The sequence below is a fragment of the Nerophis ophidion genome, linkage group LG04 (assembly GCF_033978795.1).
Source record: "Nerophis ophidion isolate RoL-2023_Sa linkage group LG04, RoL_Noph_v1.0, whole genome shotgun sequence".
Classification (NCBI taxonomy): Eukaryota; Metazoa; Chordata; class Actinopteri; order Syngnathiformes; family Syngnathidae; genus Nerophis; species Nerophis ophidion.
Window position 1 is genome coordinate 27,437,250 of NC_084614.1, and position 23,049 is coordinate 27,460,298.

General features: G+C 45.3%; 1 protein-coding gene across 1 annotated transcript in view; it reads right to left on the minus strand.

Annotated features, from left to right (window-relative positions):
* Positions 1–2,928: 2,928 nt before the first annotated feature.
* The window catches only part of mpzl2b (myelin protein zero-like 2b), a 43,923-nt gene continuing 23,802 nt past the window's right edge, over positions 2,929–23,049 (minus strand). Inside the window, exons 3-5 of the mRNA XM_061897741.1 lie at positions 17,995–18,205; positions 4,638–4,812; positions 2,929–3,824 (exon numbers count right to left, since the gene is read on the minus strand). Coding sequence (XP_061753725.1) covers positions 3,650–3,824; positions 4,638–4,812; positions 17,995–18,205 — 561 coding nt within the window. The 3' untranslated portion in view covers positions 2,929–3,649. The remainder of the gene's footprint in view (positions 3,825–4,637; positions 4,813–17,994; positions 18,206–23,049) is intronic.

Here is a 23,049-nt window from a genome sequence, read left to right on the forward strand (position 1 = left end):
TAGCTTTTAGTACCACGTTATACTGTGACAATGCATATTGAGCTGTGCTGTGTCAAGCAAATTTGGCACTGATGCAACCTCACTAACAAGCTAGCGGCTAATATCCCTTCACAGTGCAAAGTTGTTTCCAAATAAATAAATAAAATACAACTGGAAATGACGCAGTATGTTACTGCTTACATAATGAGGTATATTAGTAGTTTTTGTAACCAATTTCAAAATGTTTCAATGATCATTTGTGTACCAAATGTCATATTGTTATCGCAGGAGGCCGTTCTATTGTTTACAACAGTGTTTCTTAATCATAGGGCTAGGGCCCACTGTTTGGCTGCGAGTACCCCTTGGAAGCCGCCAATAAATATCTGTTTCTTAGCTGTGGTCCGTCCATATGGGCCGCAATGGTACTCGGTTGTAATACACTTTAGTGTAAGATGACTAATTCAGTGTTTATATTTCAGTTGGCCCCAGACCCCTTTGTGGTGGAAAAGTTGGTCGTGCCCCAAGATAAAAAATGTTAAGAATCCCTGGTTTTCAATGTGTGATTGTTTTTTGTATGTGGACCAGTTCCAGACAGCACGGTTACAATTTTATAAATGTATTTCAGTTTTTACTTGGAATATTTAAAATATGGAAATTTAGTCATTTACTCACCCTGTTACTGAGATGAAGTCAAGTGTTTTTTTTTTAACTAAGGGACATGGTTTGCTCAACAAGGAGTTAAAAAAACTACACCTGACTTTTTCACTATAACAAAGTGAGTACTTAAGGTTAAATTAATTTATTTTTGTATATGTTTTATTTTTTGTATTTTGTTTTCTATGTTTTAAGTATTGTGAATGTCAATATGTACATTATGTATGTACTAATTAACTACATTTAAATTATTGTATTTAATCTATTTTTATATATTATATTTTGTATTTTTGTGTAGCCAAATAGTTATACACCTTTCAATATTTGAGTATTTGTTTAGTGTTATTTCTAATTAAGTCAGATAATGAATATTTAAATTGGACTCTCAATTTGTTCTCATGATTCTCAAATATTAGATATAAGACATTTAAGAGAAATAATCAAGACATGAAAAAGACATACATAAGATCTCTTTTATTGCTCATACATCTAATTTCTTTCATTTTTTATTGTCCTTCAAAATAAATGAGACATAATTGAGATCAGTGGCATACATATATGAGTTCTCAGTGTATCCCACTTCTCAAATATTGCTCAAATGGTTGTCTCAACTCAACCTCCTTTGTCTCAGTGACGTCTTGTCTCTTTTTAGCTTATTCATTGCTCCTAAGGGTCCCTTAGGAGCAATAAAAGAGAAACAATTGATCACAGAATTAGACAGATATGAGAAACTCAAAATGTTCTCAAGATACGAGATTAAGCAACAGATGCAAGCACATTTTTGCCATGGGCAGATCCAAACCGTGGGTCACATGTTTGACATCCCTGCTCTAAAGTAAAGGAAAACTTGATAGATTAATAATCTGATTGAATAATAATAATAATAATAATAATTAACATTTTCCCGAGGGAACTCTCCTGAATGAATCAATAAAGTCCTATCTATCTATTTAAGTTAAGTTTAAGTACCAATGATTGTCACACACACACTATGTGTGGTGAAATTTGTCCTCTGCATTTGACCCATCCCCTTGTTTACCCCTTGGGAGGTGAGGGGAGCAGTGGGCAGCAGCGGTGGCCACGCTCGGGAATCGTTTTTGGTGATTTTAGTGGCCACTTTATATTGATTTTGTTTAGATAGAAAACATAACACAAAGGGTGTGAATGTTTGGGTACCAATACAATTCAATCCCGTTTCAAATACTGGGGTGGCGATTCGATTCAGAATCGGTTCAAACCAATATTTGCAATGTATTATTTGTTATAATCTTTATAATGAAACTTTTGCAAAATAGGTTATAGGTTAGAAAAACAGAAGCAGAAGATAGCCTAAAAAAGTATATATAAAAAAGTAATTTATGAAAACAAACAAAACATTTTTTTAATTGATTTTGAATTGGGATGAATGAGTTTCGATTCGGGCAGCACGGTGGTAGAGGGGTTAGTGCGTCTGCCTCACAATACTAAGGTCCTGTAAATGTCGTGGGTTCAATCCCGAGCTCGGGATCTTTCTGAGTGGAGTTTGCATGTTCTCCCCGTGACTGTGTGGTTTCCCTCTGGGTACTCCGGCTGCCTCCCACTTTCAAAGACATGCACCTGGGGATAGGTTGATTGGCAACACTAAATTGGCCCTAGTGTGTGAATGTGAGTGTGAATGTTGTCTGTCTATCTGTGTTGGCCCTGTGATGAGGTGGCGACTTGTCCAGGGTGTACTCCGCCTTCCACCCGATTGTAGCTGAGATAGGCACCAGTGCCCCCCACTACTCCAAAGGGAATAAGCGATAGAAAATTGATGGATGGATGGAGTCTCGATTCGGCTGTAAATCTATTTTTGTGCCCCCTTAAAGGAGATGGCCTAAAACAATGTAATCAATTTTTGAAAAATATGAATCAATACAGAATTGAATAAAAAATGCGATTCAGATGTGAAACTATTTTTTTTGCACCCCTAATATATACATATATGGGGTTTTATCTCTATGTGTTAATCCCATCTTTAGTAAGTCATAAACATAATCAAGGTTTTAAAAAACTGGTTTCAACGAACTTCACTCAATGAGTTTTTAGTGCATGTAAACATACCAAGTGTGTGTGTATGGGGCAGCAATGTTAGGTTTAGGTTGGGGTGGGGGACCCTTTAGGATTCTTGAGTATAGGGGCCCCGGATTTGGTGCTACTTGTGTTTGTCACTGAAGGCCAAAACCAACTAATGGAGCACCTTCCAATACACAATGAAGTCATCTGTGCATTTATATAAGAGGCGTATCAAACAGAAAAGCACACACATTCCACCAATATGTATCAAAGGTGTGGTTTAAGGCTTTGTCTAACTCACCCACTGTTTTATTTTTTCTATTAACAATTACAAGATTAAATTTTACTCTGTTAAATATTTTATTTCAAAATGAAAACAAATGAGCACAAGATAATAAAAATATAGACCTGTAGCTAACACAATTGTATGTACAAAATCAGAATACAAAATGATGTGTGCAATGTTGCCAATGTACAAAAAGAACAATCGTCGTTTTGCAGCAGCACTTAAAAGCTTCGTTAAAGTGAAGTGTTTTTGATTGAGTGTTTGACTCGTCTCAAAGTAAGTGCAAAGCGGCAGCAGCACACAGACATTTTATGCATTAGTGTGAGACTGCTTGTTAGTTGTACCATGGACATATAACGCTGACCCAGCAGCAGCAGTGAGAGAATGCAGTGGGATAAAGCTAAAGAAGCCAAGCCGTTCATGACACAGATGTAATAAGAATAACACGCAGACTGTCCTCTTTCACCCTTGCAACACGCCAGACCATAATGTTCCAATCAAGCTGGATCTGGTGGGTCGCTGCCTCACTTGGACCCGATGCAAGTGGATGGCAAAGTCAACTACATTTGAACAAACATAAAAATATAATAGGTTCTTCGTCAAGCACCTAAATTGATAAACATAAACAAATGGTTGATGAGGCAATAATTAATAGGCAGGGTCATGTCATGAATACTCAGAAGAAACGTCTCCCATTTAATCATCATCGTCATTGTCATCATCATCATCATCATCATCGTCGTCGTCGTCCTCACTGCCATCATCTACATCATCATCATCTCCGCTGCTGGGCTCAGACGCTTCATCATCTGAGCTAATAACTTCCTTCTTGTCTTTGACGAGCATGAGATGAACTGCCTCCTCAGGTTTACTGATGCAGCCCAGCATCAAAACGCACGCACGCACGCACGCACGCACGCACGCACGCACGCACGCACGCACGCACGCACGCACGCACGCACGCACGCACGCACGCACGCACGCACGCACGCACGCACGCACGCACGCACGCACGCACGCACGCACGCACGCACGCACACACACACACACACACACACACACACACACACACACACACACACACACACACACACACACACACACGTCAAATAGGCTGCTGACGTGAAAGGCAAAACAGGCCTTAAACCCAAAAGTGGAATAAAATCCCTAGAATGCTCAGCCAACGTACCGCAGAGGGAGGGGGAAAAAAACAGTCCAGCAAAAAGCAGATAATGTTAGTTTCTTTACCTGTACTCACAAAGAACCAAAACTTGCTGAGTAAGAAGAGAAGTTGTGTTTAGCCAGGAAATGTTAGTCTGCCCATCAAATGATTGCCACCCTTCAAAAGCAAGAAAAGGTCAATTAGCTGCAACAGCCTTGCTGAGCTTCTCCCGGGCTGTAAGTGCAACACTCATGTTAGTACAGACTTATTCTAATAAGATTCCTCCATATTTACATCTCTGACTTGGCAGATTCCAACAAGAACACATTAAAGTCCATAGTCAAATGCAGAGTGAGCAAAACCCAACACTGAAGCAATAAACTTACAAGAGATTTAAATGGGGAGGAGCAAATGTGGAATAAACACACTCCCAATGTGTCGTTAGTCTCCTTCCCAAAAGAGCCAATCAGAGGCTACACCAGTCCTGAGAGAAGGAGCATGAGGAGAGGAAGGGCCTCTCACCACACGGTCGGTTCCTTGCGCTCGCGCTCTGGAACGCGCATCTCAATGTCGTTGCCCACTCGCTTCTTTTTGCAGAACTTTACGGTCACGAAGATCCCGAGGAGGAGCAGGATCAGCGTGCAGCCGCCGCCGATTGCGACGATCAGGATGCCAACCTCGGAGAGTAAGGCTGGAGCTGGAAGCAAGCAAAACGAGAAGGTGATGCAGTGCATCTGGAAAGTAGTCACAGGGCTTCACTTCTTCCACATATTGTTATGTTACTCTTATTCCAAAATGGAATAATTTCATTTTTGTCCTCAAAATTCTACAGACAATACCCCATAATGACAATATGAATGTATTTTTCATTTTTTTTGTAAATGTATAAAACTTTAAAACATTTTAAATGACAGGTACATAAGTACCTGTCAAGTGGCAGCACGGTGGAAGAGGGGTTTGTGCATCTGCCTCACAATACAAAGGCCCTGAGCAGTCTTGGGTTCAATCCCAGGCTCGGGATCTTTCTGTGTGGAGTTTGCATGTTCTCCCCATGAATGCGTAGGTTCCCTCCGGGTACTCCGGCTTCCTCGCACCTCCAAAAACATGCATCTGGGGATAAGTTGATAGGCAACACTAAAAATTGTTCGCAGTGTGTGAATGCCTTAAATGTCCGTCTATCTGTGTTGGCCCTGCGATGAGTTGGCGATTTGTCCAGGGTGTACTCCGCTTTCCGCCCGAAGGCAGCTGAGATAGGCTCCAGCGACCCCCCGCGAACCCAAAAGGGACAAGCGACATAAAATGGATGGATGGATGGAACCTTTGTTCAATACTTTGTTGACGCACATTTGGAAGCAATTACAGACTCAAGTCATTGTGAATAGGATGCCACAAGCTTAGCACATCTATCTTTGGGCAGTTTCTCTCATTCCTCTTTGCAGCACCTCTCTAGCTCCATCAGGTTGGATGAAAAGTGTGGTTTTCATTCTGGATGTCTCTGACCATTGCTGGATTCATCTTTCCCTCTACCCTGACTAGTTTCCCAGTCCCTGCCGTTTTAAAACATCCCCACAACATGATGCTGCCACCACCATGCTTCACTGTAGGGGTGGTATTCGTCTAACGAGGAACAGTGCCTGGTTTCCTCCAAAATGTCTGGCATTCATTCTAGAAAGTTCAATCTTTGTCCCATCAGACCAGATCCTTTTGTTTCTTATGGTCTGACAGTCTATCAGGTGCATTTTGGCAAACTTTTTTATTGAGAAATGACTTCCGTCTGGTCACTCTTGCATGCATGCCTGATTGGTGGATTGCTGCAGAGATGGTGGTCCTTCTGGAAGGTTCTCTCCTCTCCACAGAAGAATGCTGGAACACTGACAAAGTAAGCATCAGGTTCTTGGTCATCTCCCTTAGTAGACTAAGGGGAATGCAGAAATGTACAGAGACATCCTGGGTGAAAACCAACACTTTTCATCCAACCTGATGGAACTTGAGAGGTGCTGCAAAGACGAATGAACAAAGAGGAATGGGCAAAACTAACCAAAGATACAGAAGGTGTGCCAAGCTTGTTGCATCGTATTCCAGAAGACTTGAGTCTTGATTGCTGCCAAATTATTGAGTAAACGCTGTGAATACTAATGAACATGTGATAGTTTTAATATACACCAGGCCTGGGCAATTATTTTGACTCGGAGGCCACATTTAGAGAAAAAATGTGTCTGGGGGCAGGTATATCTATTTTTATGAACACTAATACAAAAACCTCACAATAATGTCTGATTGAATGACAGACCGCATTAAAAATTATAATGGAATTTAACATTTTTCTATGAAGGCTAAAACACTGAATATTGACCAAATTTGAACATCACACACCGTTTCGATCGACACATTTTACAATCAAATGAAACGGAACCCAAATGCAACAAACAGTGAAATATGAACGCAAAGGGTACAAAATAAACCCACCTACATTCTCTTATATCTGATAAATCACTAAGCTTTAGAACTTTGTTGTGAAAATCTCCTTCCGCGTCTGTGGAAACGCTCCCCGCCCTCACTGCTTGGTGCCTCGTCTGAGCTGCTGTGATGTACATTACCATAGTAACTAATTAGACGACCATAGTAACTAATTAGATTACCACAGTAACTAGTATATCATGCACAAGTGAAGATTTCAACTATTGAAATACTTTGTATGGTTCAAGACCTACGGTTGTTAGAAAACATGATTGCACATCATAATGGCAGCTACACTTTCCATCTTAAAGATCTAAAGAAATTATTTGGGAATGTCCAGCGGGCCAGATTGAAAAGCTCAACGGGCCGCATGTGGCCCCTGGGCTTTAATTTACCCAGGTCTGATATACACAAAAACCCTTTTCACATTGTCATTATGGGGTATTGTTTGTAGAAATTTGAGGACAAAATACATTTGAAGTGCTGTAAATACTTTCCAGATGCACTATCGAAGGATGCAGTTGCAGAGAATGGTTGTTCAAATAAATGCTATATTGTTTTATTAATTAAAACAAAATGTCCTCCGATATCATCCTAAACTTCTTTTCTTCACTCTCCACCAGGGTTGTCAAACTAATTTTAGCTCAGGGGCCACATGGAGGAAAATCGATTCCCAAGTCGGCCTGAAGGGTAAAATCATGGCATGATAACTTAAAAATAAAGACAACTCCAGGTTGTTTTCTTTGTTTTGCTTTGGGCAAAAATAGAAAAAGAACATTATGAAAACGTACAAATCACGAATAATCTTCTGGACAAAACACTTCAAGTTTGTTGAAAATTCTGAGGAAATTGGTGCAGTTTCAGAAACACAATAAGCATAGACTTCGTCTCAGTGTATCTACAAAGCCAGGATTCAACTTTAAGTCACAGCCTTTTTGGGATTGAAGGTAAGAACTATTCAAAAGGGTTAAGTTCACTTTCCTCGTGTTTGACAAAGACATTTTGGGGCAACGAGGGTGCCAAATGACGATGTGTTCGAAGCAGGCTTTAAGTTTCATTTGGGTCGAGGAGGAGGAGCCACTGTCACCTTTAATTGTATACCTCTTGCTTGGCCCCGGTATAAACCATGCTTGCCTAACAGAATTGCTATTGTGACATCCAGTGGACACATTTACAACAGCAGTTTATTCCGTAAAAAAAAAAAAAAATAGCAGCTCATTGTAGTTGTAGATTCCTAAAGTAGCCTTAAGCTTGACGCTCTACTATCACATTCACTCCGCTTGCTGCGGCAACAACAAAACAAAACTCCAGACGTTCTTCTTCGTTTGTATGGTTTACTTGTGATCTTAATAATTCAAAACGTAAAACAGTCACGATGTGGGAACAAATGAATGACAAAATAAAGAGAGTTTGTTGCAGTACGAGTTGGAAAAAGTATGAATGAGAATAAGTATGAGTGAGGTCAAAAAACTGTGTGGCTCGATTCCACCGCACCTGACAGCAATTACCCATAATACCTTGCGTCCAAAAAACCCCTTTACCACACAGATCCTTCCGCCATATATGCACTTAAAACAGTTACGTCATCAAATCATTTTGACAAATTTAATAATTACAATTAAAGTGAGCTTTATATAATTACTCTAAGCATTCAATATATAAATTTTCTTATCATGCAAATAAAGTAAATAGTCCCCTTTTGGCTGAATAAACATAAAGCACCTTCCATAAAATGTAAATGAACTTAAACAGTATTTAGGCTCCTACATTACCGGCCCATAATTGTTATCAATGTCCTTGAAACAATTACTTAAACATGTTAACTTAAAATTTAAGGTGCCTAAATAGCCTTAATACTTCTCAAAAAGCTTGTAGTCCTTGCCCCATTCCACTCGGGGTCTTTACTTCGTCACCACACTTCTTTACATGTCCTCTTCCCCTCTTCACATGGAACGGACCAAAGTAGTCCACACTGACTCTTGTGAAAGGTGGATCGTCAGGTAGGACCCTGGACATAAACCGTCTGATGGCTCCAATGGCTCTAGGTATCCAAAACTTTGATTTTTCTCCAGCATCGCCCAATTTTCCTTGAAATTTTGTCTTAGGCAAAATTTCACAATTTCTGTTTGTGCTCTAGTCATGTCATCACAAGTCAGACACTTTCCTTCAACATCTTTCTTGAATTCAAGCAACTTACTTTCTTCTCCTGATGTTCTTAGTTCTTTTCTCTTCTCCTTTAGCTCTTTCAGCAGATCTTTGAGTTTTAGAAACCAGGCTACAGCACGCTTCAATGCTGTCCCAGAAGAATAATGGTTTATCCACTGATCCACAAAATCTTTGGCTTCTTCTGTTTGAATGACATGCATGAGTCACTTTTTTGACATCTAAATCGTCCATATCCAGCATTCCAGGATCTGGATATTTAGGTCACTGGTCTTGTGAGCTGAGCAAGAAACTTGGTCCTGAGAGCCAGCTCTCATTTTTCAAAAATGCTTCCACGGTCTGTCCTCTTGAAATGTGATCAGCGGGATTCAGAGTGGTGTTAACATATCTCCACTAAGATGTTCTAGAGTGCTCCAGGATTGCTGCGACCCTGTTTGCAACAAACGTCTTGAATCGGGTACACTCACTGTTTAAGTACTTGAGCACCGCCGTACTCTCTGTCCAAAAGATAAGACTCCAGGATTTCCAGCTCAAGCTCTTTTCTCAGAAGCTTATCCATCTTTGTCGCAACTGTGGCTGTAGTCAATTCCATTCGAGGAATAGTCGGAGATTTTAGGGGCGCCACCCTTGTCTTTGCCATGATAAATGGGTTGTACCTGTATAGCGCTTTTCTACCTTCAAGGTACTCAAAGCGCTTTGACGCTACTTCCACATTTACCCATTCACACACACATTCACACACTGATGGAGGGAGCTGCCATGCAAAGCGCCAACCTGCACCCATCAGGAGCAAGGGTGAAGTGTCTTGCTCAGGACACAACGGACGTGACGAGGTTGGTACTAGGTGGGATTTGAACCAGGGACCCTCGGGTTGCGCACGGCCACTCTACCACTGCGCCACGCCGTCCCTGATCAAGGTGGATTGAGCTTCACCTGTTGAAAAGCGAGTCAGCAAGTAGCTTGTAGTTCCGTAGGCGTCTTCACTTGCGTCAGCAAAATGATGAAGCTGCGCAAAGGCTGGCACACCAAACTTCTTCAACTTGAAGCATCTGTCAACTCCAAAATTTTCAAGCTGTGCCAAACTTGAGATCCACTTTTTCCATCTCTCAATCACTGTGTCAGGCAGGTCTTGATCCCAATTATATCTTTGTCGACATAGATCTTGCAGAATTATTTTAGCAGGCAATATTACTGGAGACAGAAAGCCCAAAGGATCAAAAATTGAACTTACTATGGAAAGCAATCCTCTCCTTGTGTATGGTCTATGTTTGAGGTTGATCTTAAACTTGAATTGGTCTGATTCGGCACACCACTGGTTCCCTAATGTTCTCTCCATTGGCAGGTAATCTTCGTCCAAGTCCAGATCTTGAAAGCCCTGTGCTTTTTCCTTTTCTGGGAGCGAGTTAAGCAACTTCCTGCTGTTGCTTGACCATTTTGTCAGCCGAAATCCTCCTTTTGCCAACATTTTCCTCAACTCAGCACATAGGGTAATGGCTCTATCTTCATCAGCAACTGACTTAAGACAGTCATCCGCATAAAAATTCTTGTTGACAGACCTTGCCGTTTCCTGTCCAAACTCATCCACAAAGTCTGTTGCACATTTTTGAAGTGCAAAGGTTGCAACACTTGGTGATGATGTCGCGCCGAAAATGTGAACTAGCATCTTGTGTTCAACGAGATCCAGCTCGTAGTTTCCATCAGGCCACCAGAGAAACCTCAGGAGATCAGTGTCTTCATCGCTTACTCCAACCTGATGGAACATGGCTTCCACGTCCGCCATAACCGCCACAGACTCCTGGCGAAATCTTATAAGGACTCCTAATAGTGAGCTGGTGAGGTCAGGTCCCTGCAGAAGCTGTTGGTTTAATGAAGTACCTTGAAAGCTTGCGCCGCAGTCGAAGACAATACGCAACTTCTGTTTGGTTGGATGTCTTACTCCATGGTGAGGCAGATACCATGTTTGCCCCTCAGCAGATTTGCGCTCTTCACCTACAAGCTTTACTGCATAACCTTTTCTTAAAAGGTCATCCATGAACGCCACGTACTCTTGGTAAAACTTGACGTCTCTCGAAAATCTCTTCCGTTGATTCAGTGCACGTTGCTCTGCAATTGCCCTGTTATTTGGCATAGACAAAGGCTTCTTCTTCACTGGAAGGCAAATATTGTAGTGGCCATCTTTAAGTACTGCAGTTTGAGACATCATACTGATAAACTGATGGTTGTCCCTGGACATCTCAATGTTTTCATTTTGTCCAGCATCAGGAAAGTCGTGCTTGAACTGCAGCTGCCAAAGCTACCCAAGCTTCACCACTGAGATCCTGTTTGCAGTAATTCCTGTCCATTTGTCAATTGCAGTTCTGTCACTTCCACCTCCGAGTGGTCCATTTAATGTCCAGCCTAGCATCGTTCTCACAGCGTATGGTCCATTATCCACACTTTTAACCACTTGCAGTGGCTCCATCGCTTTGGGAACGTTTACTTCGATGAGTAATCCAATCTTGGCTTGAATTTTAGGTATTCTCACCTCCTTTAGGTGTGGCCACCTATGAATATCCTCTTGTCGGGGAATATTGTCCTTGGAGACAGGAATGTCTTTCTGTGAATAAACTTCCTTTAGTTCCACAAACTCTTTTCCGTCCAAACTGCTCATTTCCAAACCATTCACGACGCTTATGTTCACGACAGTGTCATTTCCCATTGTTCGCAACGAGATGCTTACATTGCGTCCACTCACATTCAGTTGGTTTATTAGTGACTCTGTGGCAAAAGTAGCTGAACTACCTGGGTCAAGAAAGGCATACGTGATCACTGTCTTGGTTCCTTTCTGTGCCTTGATGTACACTGGAAGAATCGAAAGTACACAATCTTCACTACCGGCCTCAGTGACACCACAGGTTTCAGTTGTTTGTACAATGGCACTTGATATTGATTGCTGTTCACAATTGTCCTTTCCGGTTTCTTCTCTGTAGTCTTTATGACCAATGTGTAATAATGTGGGATGCAGTCTCGAGCATTCTTGACATTGAAGTTTTTGTTTGCAACTACTACTCATGTGTCCATGCTTTAAACATGCAAAACACACACCTTTGCTTCTCAAGAAGTCAATTTTGTCTTTGTGGAGCTTGCTCTTAAATTTCTTGCAAACTGTGAGGCTGTGTTGCTCTCCATTACAATAAACCCAAGGTTTTCTGTCCACCAACACTGTTCGTGTTTTTGTTATGATGTAGTTATCATTTTCTGTCTTGGGGGGCACAACGACTGTTGTAAACACCTTTTTTGGTTTGAGGGTTTCTACATATTGTGGTTTTATTTTCTGTCTCACAGAATCTTTCGTGTTCATGGTAGTATCTGTTATGTTCCCATAAAGGGGGTTCAAAAGATACTTGACTTGCCGGTTTACGAAGTCCACAAAATCCTTAAACTTAACTCTTGTCTTTGTTCTTTCTTGTAAGTCGCATGCAAACTTCCTCCAAAGTTCTCTGAGTTTATATGGAAGTTTGTTTACCAGTGCCTTTATATTAGCTGTGTTGTCCAAGTCCTCCATGTAGGTAATGTCTGTCATTGTGTTAGAGCAGCCTGTGAGGAATAATGCGAAGGAGTGAAGGGCAACACCGTCTTCTGGCTTGATTGTTGGCCACGCCATGGCTTCTGTTATGTAAGCTTCGGCTATCTTAAAGTCATCACCGAAGAAGTATTTTAACATTTGTTTTGCTTTAGTGTATCCTGTTGAAGATTCCATATTGATGCAGCTCTTTACCAACTCATGTGATTGTCCACTTGTATATTGTAGTAAAAATTGAAGACGATCCCGGTTTTCACTAGTGCGGCTTTCAATTCCATGTTCGATGGCCCCAATAAAAGATTTGTATTCCAGGGGGTCACCCTTGAATGTTGGAATGGAAAGATGTGGAGTAGAGATGCCTTGTGACTCTTCACGAGATACTCTGTGACGTTGGCTTGCTGAGATATTGCTTGGCAAAGCCCATCAAGTGTTAATGTCTGTTGGTCTATAATTTCAGTCCCTGGTGCAAATGTAGTCATTTGAATAGATGTGGGGGGAGCATTATGTTTAATGCTACGTGTTGGTAAAGTGGGTGGTGGTACTTGTGTGTTAGGACTAGCAAGTCTTCTAACATCCTTTTTATCAGCTTTTATTAATACTGTCTTCTTCTTGTGTGTTTTCATAGTTTTGTAAAACTTCCATTTTAGCGTCACATGCAGCGACTGCTGTTTGCATTGCATGCATTTCTTTTTGCGCTTTTATTGCAGCTTCTTCCTGTTCTATGGCCAACTTTTCTTGTAAAGGTGCCGCCTTTGTTCTCAATGATGCACGCTCCATTTCCGCCTTTAATCTGACAGAAGATGAAGAACATGAACTTCTGCTTCGTGATCCAGCTTTACTTTGACTTCTAGCGGTCCTCTTTGTTGATGTAGACCGACTATCTGCAGGTGACACTTGTTTATTGCATTCTTCCACTTGCTCAACACGCTTAAAAACATCTTTCATCCACTCCTCACATTTCCAGAAAAAGTCCTCCATCATTTTATTTTTTGGATTAAACCAATTGTTTTGATCTTCCACAAACCCCTCCTCAGACATGAATTTCTGAACATCAGAATTAAGATCCAAAAATTCTTGCCGCAAGCCACTAAAGTCCACACAAAGCTGATTTTTTACAGCATCCACATTAACATCTTCCTCCATTAAGTGCTCAATCTGCGTCATCAAGCGAGTCAATTGAGCCAGTGCGCTCTTGCGTGCCTGCATCTTTCTCACCTTGTGCATTTATACAGCCTTCTCGGTCATTTTTACTGTCCTTTTTCCACTGTCTTCTGCATCCATTACAAGCCAATATTTCCACAACGAGTCAATAAATATGCTGATGTGCCGCAGCGTCGCACCGGGACGAGCTTCTCTCTCTCTCTCCCTCTCTCTCTCGTTCACTTTCAAGCAGCGTGCACTCACGTACCTGTCGCCTCCTCTTGCAGGCTTGTTCCTCTTGATCCTTTACAGTCAGGCAGTTCCACGTTCCGTTTCCTCCACAAAGAGCAAGTTTTTTGACTAAAATGTAGATTCCTAAAGTAGCCTTAAGCTTGACGCTCCTCTACTATCACATTCACTCCGCTTGCTGCGGCAACAACAAAACAAAACTCCAGACGTTCTTCTTCGTTTGTATGGTTTACTTGTGATCTTAATAATTCAAAACGTAAAACAGTCACGATGTGGGAACAAATGAATGACAAAATAAAGAGAGTTTGTTGCAGTACGAGTTGCAAAAAGTATGAATGAGAATAAGTATGAGTGAGGTCAAAAAACTGTGTGGCTCGATTCCACCGCACCTGACAGCAAATACCCATAACACCTTATGTCCAAAAAACCCTTTACCACACAGATCATTCCGCCATATATGCACTTAAAACAGTTACGTCATCAAATCATTTGGACAAATTTAATAATTACAATTAAAGTGAGCTTTATATAATTACTCAAGCATTCAATATATACATTTTCTTATCATGCAAATAAATTAAATAGTCCCCTTTTGGCTGAATAAACATAAAGCACCTTCCATCCATCCATCTTCTTCCGCTTATCCGATGTCGGGTCGCGGGGGCAACAGCCTAAGCAGGGAAACCCAGACTTCCCTCTCCCCAGCCACTTCGTCTAGCTCTTCCCGGGGGATCCCGAGGCGTTCCCACGCCAGCCGGGAGATAGTCTTCCCAACGTGTCCTGGGTCTTCCCCGTGGTCTCCTACCGGTTGGACGTGCCCTAAACACCTCCCTAGGGAGGCGTTCGGGTGGCATCCTGACCAGATGCCCAAACCACCTCATCTGGCTCCTCTCGATGTGGAGGAGCAGCGGCTTTGAGTTCCTTCCGGATGGCAGAGCTTCTCACCCTATCTCTAAGGGAGAGCCCCGCCACACGGCGGAGGAAACTCATTTCGGCCGCTTGTACCCGTGATCTTATCATTTCGGTCATGACCCAAAGCTCATGACCATAGGTGAGGATGGGAACGTAGATCGACCGGTAAATTGAGAGCTTTGCCTTACGGCTCAACTCCTTCTTCACCACAACGGATAGGTACAACGTCCGCATTACTGAAGACGCCGCACCGATCCGCCTGTCGATCTCACGATCCACTCTTCCCCCACTCGTGAACAAGACTCCTAGGTACTTGAACTCCTCCACTTGGGGCATAGTCTCCTCCCCAACCCGGAGATGGCATTCCACCCTTTTCTGGGCGAGAACCATGGACTCGGACTTGGAGGTGCTGATTCTCATTCCGGTCGCTTCACACTCGGCTGCGAACCGATCCAGTGAGAGCTGAAGATCCCGGTCAGATGAAACCATCAGGACCACATCATCTGCAAAAAGCAGAGACCTAATCCTGCGGTCACCAAACCGGAACCCCTCAACGCCTTGACTGAGCCTAGAAATTCTGTCCATAAAAGTTATGAACAGAATCGGTGACAAAGGACAGCCTTGGCGGAGTCCAACCCTGACTGGAAATGTGTTCGACTTACTGCCGGCAATGCGGACCAAGCTCTGGCACTGATCGTACAGGCAGCGGACCGCCACAATTAGACAGTCCGATACCCCATACTCTCTGAGCACTCCCCACAGACCTTCCCGAGGGACACGGTCGAATGCCTTCTCCAAGTCCACAAAGCACATGTAGACTGGTTGGGCAAACTCCCATGCACCCTCAAGAACCCTGCCGAGAGTATAGAGCTGGTCCACAGTTCCACGACCAGGACGAAAACCACACTGTTCCTCCTGAATCCAAGGTTCGACTATCCGGCGTAGCCTCCTCTCCAGTACAACTGAATAAACCTTACCAGGAAGGCTGAGGAGTGTGATCCCACGATAGTTGGAACACACCCTCCGGTCCCCCTTCTTAAAGAGAGGAACCACCACCCCGGTCTGCCAATCCAGAGGTACCGCCCCCAATCTCCACGCGATGCTGCAGAGTCTTGTCAACCAAGACAGCCCCACAGCATCCAGAGCCTTAAGGAACTCCGGGCGGACCTCATCCACCCCTGGGGCCTTGCCACCGAGGAGCTTTTTAACTACCTCAGCGACCTCAGCCCCAGAAATAGGAGAGTCCACCGCATATTCCCCAGGCACTGCTTCCTCATAGGAAGACGTGTTGGTGGGATTGAGGAGGTCTTCGAAGTATTCCTTCCACCTATCCACAACATCCGCAGTTGAGGTCAGCAGAACACCATCCGCACCATACACGGTGTTGATAGTGCACTGCTTCCCCTTCCTGAGGCGGCGGACGGTGGTCTAGAATCGCTTCGAAGCCGTCCGGAAGTCGTTTTCCATGGCTTCCCCGAACTCCTCCCATGTCCGAGTTTTTGCCTCCGCGACCGCTGAAGCTGCACACCGCTTGGCCTGTCGGTACCTGTCCGGTGCCTCCGGAGTCCTATGAGCCAAAAGGACCCGATAGGACTCCTTCTTCAGCTTGACGGCATCCCTCACCGCTGGTGTCCACCAAGGGGTTTTAGGATTGCCGCCCCGACAAGCACCAACTACCTTGCGGCCACAGCTCCGATCAGCCGCCTCGACAATAGAGGTGCGGAACATGGTCCACTTGGACTCAATGTCCAGCACCTCCCTCGTGACATGTTCAAAGTTCTTCCGGAGGTGGGAATTGAAACTTTCTCTGACAGGAGACTCTGCCAGACGTTCCCAGCAGACCCTCACAATGCGTTTGGGCCTCCCAGGTCTGTCCGTCATCCTCCCCCACCATCGCAGCCAACTCACCACTAGGTGGTGATCGGTAGAAAGCTCTGCCCCTCTTTTCACCCGAGTGTCCAAAACATAAGGCCGCAAATCCGATGACACAACTACAAAGTCGATCATGGAACTGCAGCCTAGGGTGTCCTGGTGCCAAGTGCACATATGGACACCCTTATGTTTGAACATGGTGTTTGTTATGGACAAACTGTGACGAGCACAAAAGTCCAATAACAGACCACCACTCGGGTTCAGATCTGGGCGGCCATTCTTCCCAATCACGCCTCTCCAGGTTTCACTGTCGTTGCCAACGTTAGCGTTGAAGTCCCCCAGTAGGACAAGGGAATCACCCGGGGGAGCACTTTCCAGTACTCCCTCGAGTGTACCCAAAAAGGGTGGGTACTCTGAACTGCTGTTTGGTGCGTAAGCACAAACAACAGTCAGGACCCGTCCCCCCACCCGAAGGCGGAGGGAGGCTACCCTTTCGTCCACCGGGTTAAACTCCAACGTGCAGGCTTTGAGCCGGGGGAAAACAAGAATTGCCACCCCAGCCCGTCACCTCTCACTGCCGGCAACGCCAGAGTGGAAGAGGGTCCAGTCCCTCTCGAGAGAAGTGGTTCCAGAGCCCTTGCTGTGCGTCGAAGTGAGTCCGACTATATCCAGCCGGAACTTCTCGACTTCGCGCACTAGCTCAGGCTCTTTCGCCCCCAGTGAGGTGACGTTCCACGTCCCAAGAGCTAGCTTCTGTAGCCGAGGATCGGACCGCCAAGTCCCCTGCCTTCGGCTGCCGTCCAGCTCACATTGCACCCGACCTCTATGGCCCCTGCTATGGGTGGTGAGCCCATTGGAGGGGTGACCAATGTTGCCTCTTCGGGCTGTGCCCGGCCGGGCCCCATGGGAACAGGCCCGGCCACCAAGCGCTCGCCATCGTGCCCCACCCCTGGGCCTGGCTCCAGAGGGAGGCCCCGGTGACCCGCGTCCGGGTGAGGGAAATCTGGGTCTATGTTTTTTCTTCTTCATAGAGGTCTTCGAGCTGCTCTTTGTCTGATCCCTCACCTAGAACCTGTTTGCCTTGGGTGACCCTACCAGGGGGCATAAAGCCCCCGGACAACATAGCTCCTAGGATCATTGGGACACGCGAACTCCTCTACCACAATAAGGTGCCTTCCATAAAATGTAAATGAACTTAAACAGTATTTAGGCTCCTACAATAGTATTTGGCAAACTCATCACGCGGGCCGGATAAAACCTGTTCACGGGCCTGATCCGGCCAGCGGGCCGTACGTTTGAAACCCCTGCTCTACACCTATACTCGACCTACCTTTTGACTCCCAATGCATAATGTTCATGTTAGTGACCAAACTGTATATTTCCAATAACGCCTCCGCTCAATTAACTGCCATTGGCCAGGGGCTCTCTAAATTAGCGCAACATTGGCATTCACAGCTGTGATTGACAACTGGACGACACAAACAAAGTCAGTGTGCAGTGGCCCCCCCGCACCAGACTCCTTACCTGTGCTGACGACGCTCAGGGTGGTCTCTTTGTTGCTGCCGTGCACGTCTGGACGGTTGCGTACGTTGCAGATGTACGTGCCGTTAAAGGTTGGAGGCACCTCACGGAGGGTGATGGAGGCGTCATTTCCAGTGACATCTCCTGACCACACCGCCCGGCCTTTAAAACGGCCGCTCTGAGGAGGGTACGCTTCCTCGTGGAAGTAGAACACCTGACACCAACACACATATTTAGTAAACAGTAGACACATCACCAGACCTCCCTTATATATAGGCTGTCATATTTTATGAAACATTTATTTTCAATTAGTTATTTATTGTGATCATAGTGGGTTACGCTTCCAATGCATAAAATGTTCACAATTGGGGACCGACTCGATTGTATTTCTTGTGTAAAACACTGCATAATAATATTGCAACCAATGAGGGGAACTGCACTTTTTAAATGTAATTTAGCCTATCAGTTGCAATCTTTATGTACGACAAGCACACGTTTTTCTTTTTTTTTATGCACTCTAACTCGTTAATAAAAAGTCAGCTAGCAATGGAGTAAAGAGCTCTAAAAAAACCATCCAAACACTTTAATTTACGTTTTGTATACATACTGCAAGTATTTCTGTAATGTAGTAACAGGCACATTCATAATAACATGTAATATTTACGTATTTTTCCCATTTGAAGCATACGACGGCGCATTAATTTTACAGAGACATCACAACGAAATGCTGATTATCGGCCCTGCTACACACCGGCACTTATTTATTAAAAGCACCTTAACATTTGACAACCAAACAATTACACAAAGCGAATCGGTAAAGAATCTGAGTATTATCTTCGACCCAACTCTCATTGGAGTCACACATTAAGAGTGTTACTAAAACAGCCTTTTTTAATCTCCATAATATTGCAAAAATGTGTCCCATTTTGTCCACTACGGACACAAGGATCATTATTCACGCATTCGTTACATCTCGTCTCGATTATTGTAATGTATTATTTTCGAGTCCCTCTATGTCTAGCATTAAAAGATTACAGTTGGTACAAAATGCGACTGCTAGACTTCTGACAAGAACAAGAAAGTTTGATCATATTACGCCTATACTGGCTCACCTGCACTGGCTTCCTGTGCACTTAAGATGCGACTTTACGGTTTTACTATTTACGTATAAAATACTACACGGTCTAGCTTCAGCCTATCTATATTGTACCATATGTCCCGGCAAGAAATCTGCGTTCAAAGAACTCCGGCTTATTAGTGATTCCCAGAGCCCAAAAAAAGTCTGCGGGCTTTAGAGCGTTTTTTATTAAGACTCCAGTACTCTGGAATGCCCTTCCTGTAACAATTAGAGATGTTACCTCAATAGAAGCATTTAAGTCCCATTTTAAAACTAATTTGTACATCCCAGCTTTTAAATAGACCCATTTTTAGACCAGTTGATCTGCTGTCTCAGTTTTCTGCTCTGCCCCCCTCTCCTGGGTAGAGAGGTTATGAGGTGACCACAGATCAGCTTCCACGGAGAACCCGCTAGCTCTTCCACGTCGGTACCCAGGAAGGACCACTCTTCTGTGCATCAGTTGGTGACGTCTCTGCGGTGCTGACTGGTGTCCATTCAAGATGATCCCCTGCTGACCCCACTATGGACTGGAGATTCACATTATAAAGTCGAGACCCGGGGTTTTCACGTTGTTGTCATTGGGTTGAGTGTTGCCCAGATGTGGGATCTGAACCGAGGATGTCGTTGTGGCTTCTGCAGCCCTTTGAGACATTTGTGATTAAGGGCTATATCTAGTAAACTTTGATTGATTGATTGAACGTTTGTGTTTCCCTTCAAGAACAACAACACAACTAGTCATGGCATATTTCGTAAGAAACAGCAAAGACTACTTTGGGACAAACTAGGGCTGGGCGATATATGTCGATATACATGATATATCGCAGGTTTGTCTCTGTGCGATATAGAAAACAACTATATCGTGATATTCAAATATACGTTCTCACGCAGTTGCTTTTAGCTGCAGGCATTACATTACAGGCTCTTCTCAGTCTTTCCTGTGTGTCCTCCTCACAGACAAGCGCACCTTCTCACACACGTCACATACTGTCACGTAATACGTCACATACGTTCACGCCCTCGCGGAGCAGAGAGATAGCAGCATGGGTAAAGTTAGCTGTGATGCTAGCAGAGCCGTGCAAGTGGTAATACGAGAGAAATATGGTGCAAATGAAGGAAGAATTAATTCCCCCAAAAAACCAGCAGGGGGTCCATCGTCTGGTGGTGGTTTGGCTTCAAGTGGGAATAAGTCGAACAGACAACCGTAAATTGTCAAGTGTGGGCCAAAAGCGTTGCTACAAAAAGTAGCAAGTGCGAACTCCGCATGTCCATATCTCCGTTCGGTGCCACACGCCCACACCATCCGAGCGGCCACCTTATCGTGGTAGAGGAGTTTGCGTGTCCCAATGATCCTAGGAGCTATGTTGTCCGGGGGCTTTAAGCCCCCTGGTAGGGTTTCCCAAGGCAAACAGGTCCTAGGTGAGGGATCAGACAAAGATCAGCTCGAAGACTTCTCTGAAGAAAACCAATCAAGGACCCAGATTTCCCTCGCCCAGACGCGGGTCACCGGGGCCCCCCTCTGGAGCCAGGCCCGGAGGTGTGGCACGATGGCGAGCGCCTGGTGGCTGGTCCTGTTACCATGGGGCCCGGCCGGGCACAGCCCGAAGAGGCAACGTGGGTCCACCCTCCAATGGGCTTACCACCCATAGCAGGGGCCATAGAGGTCGGGTGCGATGTGAGCTGGGCGCCAGCAGAAGGCAGGGCACATGGCGGTCCTATCCTCGGCTACAGAAGCTAGCTCTTGGGACGTGGGACGTCACCTCACTGGGGGGGAAGGAGCCTGATCTAGTGCACGAAGTGGAGAAATTCCGGCTGGATGTATTCGGACGTACTTCGAGGCACAGCAAGGGCTCTGGAATCTCTTCTCTCGAAAGGGGCTGGATTCTCTTCCACTCTGGCGTTGCCGGCAGAGAGAGGCGACGGGCTGGGGTGGCATTTCTTGTTTCCCCCCGGCTCAAAGCCTGCACGTTGGAGTTCAACCCAATGGAGGAAAGGGTAGCCTCCCTCCGCCTTCGGGTTTGGGGACGGGTCCTGACTTTTTGGGTACACTCGAGGGAGTACTGGAGAGTGCTTCGTCGGGTGATTCCCTTGTTCTGCTGGTGGACTTCAACGCTCATGTTGGCAACGACAGTGAAACCTGGAGAGGCGTGATTGGGAAGAATGGTGTTTTGTTATTGGACTTTTGTGCTCGTCACAGTTTGTCCATAACAAACACCATGTTCAAACATAAGGGTGTCCATATGTGCACTTGGCACCAGGACACTCTAGGCCGCAGTTCCATGATCGATTTTGTAGTTGCATCATCGGATTTGCGGCCTCATGTTTTGGACACTCGGGTGAAGAGAGGGGCGTAGCTTTCTACCGATCACCACCTAGTGTGCTGCGATGGTGGGGGAGGATGCCGGACAGACCTGGCAGAACCAAACGCATTGTGAGGGTTTGCTGGGAACGTCTGGCAGAGTCTACTGTCAGAGAAAGTTTCGATTCCCACCTCCGGAAGAACTTTGAACATGTCACGAGGGAGGTGCTGGACATTGAGTCCGAGTGGATCATGTTCCGCACCTCTATTGTCGAGGCGGCTGATTGGAGCTGTAGCCGCAAGGTAGTTGCTGCCGGTCGGCGCGGTAATCCTAGAACCCGTTGGTGGACACCAGCGGTGAAGGATACCGTCAAGCTGAAGAAGGAGTCTTAACAGGTTCTCATAGGACTCCGGAGGCAGTGGACAAGTACCGACAGGCCAAGCGGTGTGCAGCTTTAGCGGTCGCGGAGGCACAAACTCGGACGTGGGAGGAGTTCGGGGAAGCCATGGAAAACTTCAGGACGCCTTCGAAGCGATTCTGGACCACCATTCGCGGCCTCAGGAAGGGTAAGCAGTACACTCTCAACACCGTGCATGGTGCAGATGGTGTTCTGCTGACCTCAACTGCGGATGTTGTGGATAGGTGGAAGGAATACTTCAAAGACCTCCTCAATTCCACCAACATGTCTTCCTATGAGGAAGCACTGCCTGGGGAATCTGTGGTGGGCTTTCCTATTTCTGAGGCTGACGTTGCTGAGGTAGTTAAAAAGCTCCTCGGTGGCAAGGCCCCAGGGGTGGATGAGAACCGCCCGGAGTTCCTTAAGGCTTTGGATGCAGTGGGGATATCTTGATTGACAAGGCTCTGCAGTATCGCGTGGACATCGGGGGAAGTACCTCTGGATTGGCAGACCGGGGTGGTTGTTCCTCTCTTTAAGAAGGGGGACCGGAGGGTGTGTTCCAAATATCGTGGGATCACACTCCTCAGCCTTCCCGGTTTATTAATATGTACTGGAGAGGAGGCTACGACGGATAGCCGAACCCCGGATTCAGGAGGAACAGTGTGGTTTTCGTCCTGGTCGTGGAACTGTGGACCAGCTCTATACTATCGGTAGGGTTCTTGAGTGTGCATGTGCTTTGTGGACTTGGAGTTGCATTCGACTGTTTCCCTCGGGAAGTCCTGTGGGGAGTGCTCAGAGAGTATGGGGTATCGGACTGTCTTATTGTGGCGGTCCGCTCCCTGTACGATCAGTGTCAGAGCTTGGTCCGCATTGCCGGCAGTAAGTCGTACACGTTTCCAGTGAGGGTTGGACTCCGCCAAAGCTGCCCTTTGTCACCGATTGTGTTCATAACTTTTATGGACAGAATTTCTCGGCGCAGTCAGGGCGTTGAGGGGTTCCGGTTTGGTGGCCGCGGGATTAGGTCTCTGCTTTTTGCAGATGATGTGGTCCTGATGGCTTCATCTGACCGGGATCTTCAGTTCTCACTGGTTCGGTTCGCAGGCGAGTGTGAAGCGACCGGAATGAGAATCAGCACCTCCAAGTCTGAGTCCATGGTTCTTGCCCAGAAAAGGGTTGAGTGCCACCTCCGGGTTGGGGAGGAGACCCTGCCCCAAGTGGAGGAGTTCAAGTACCTAGGAATCTTGTTC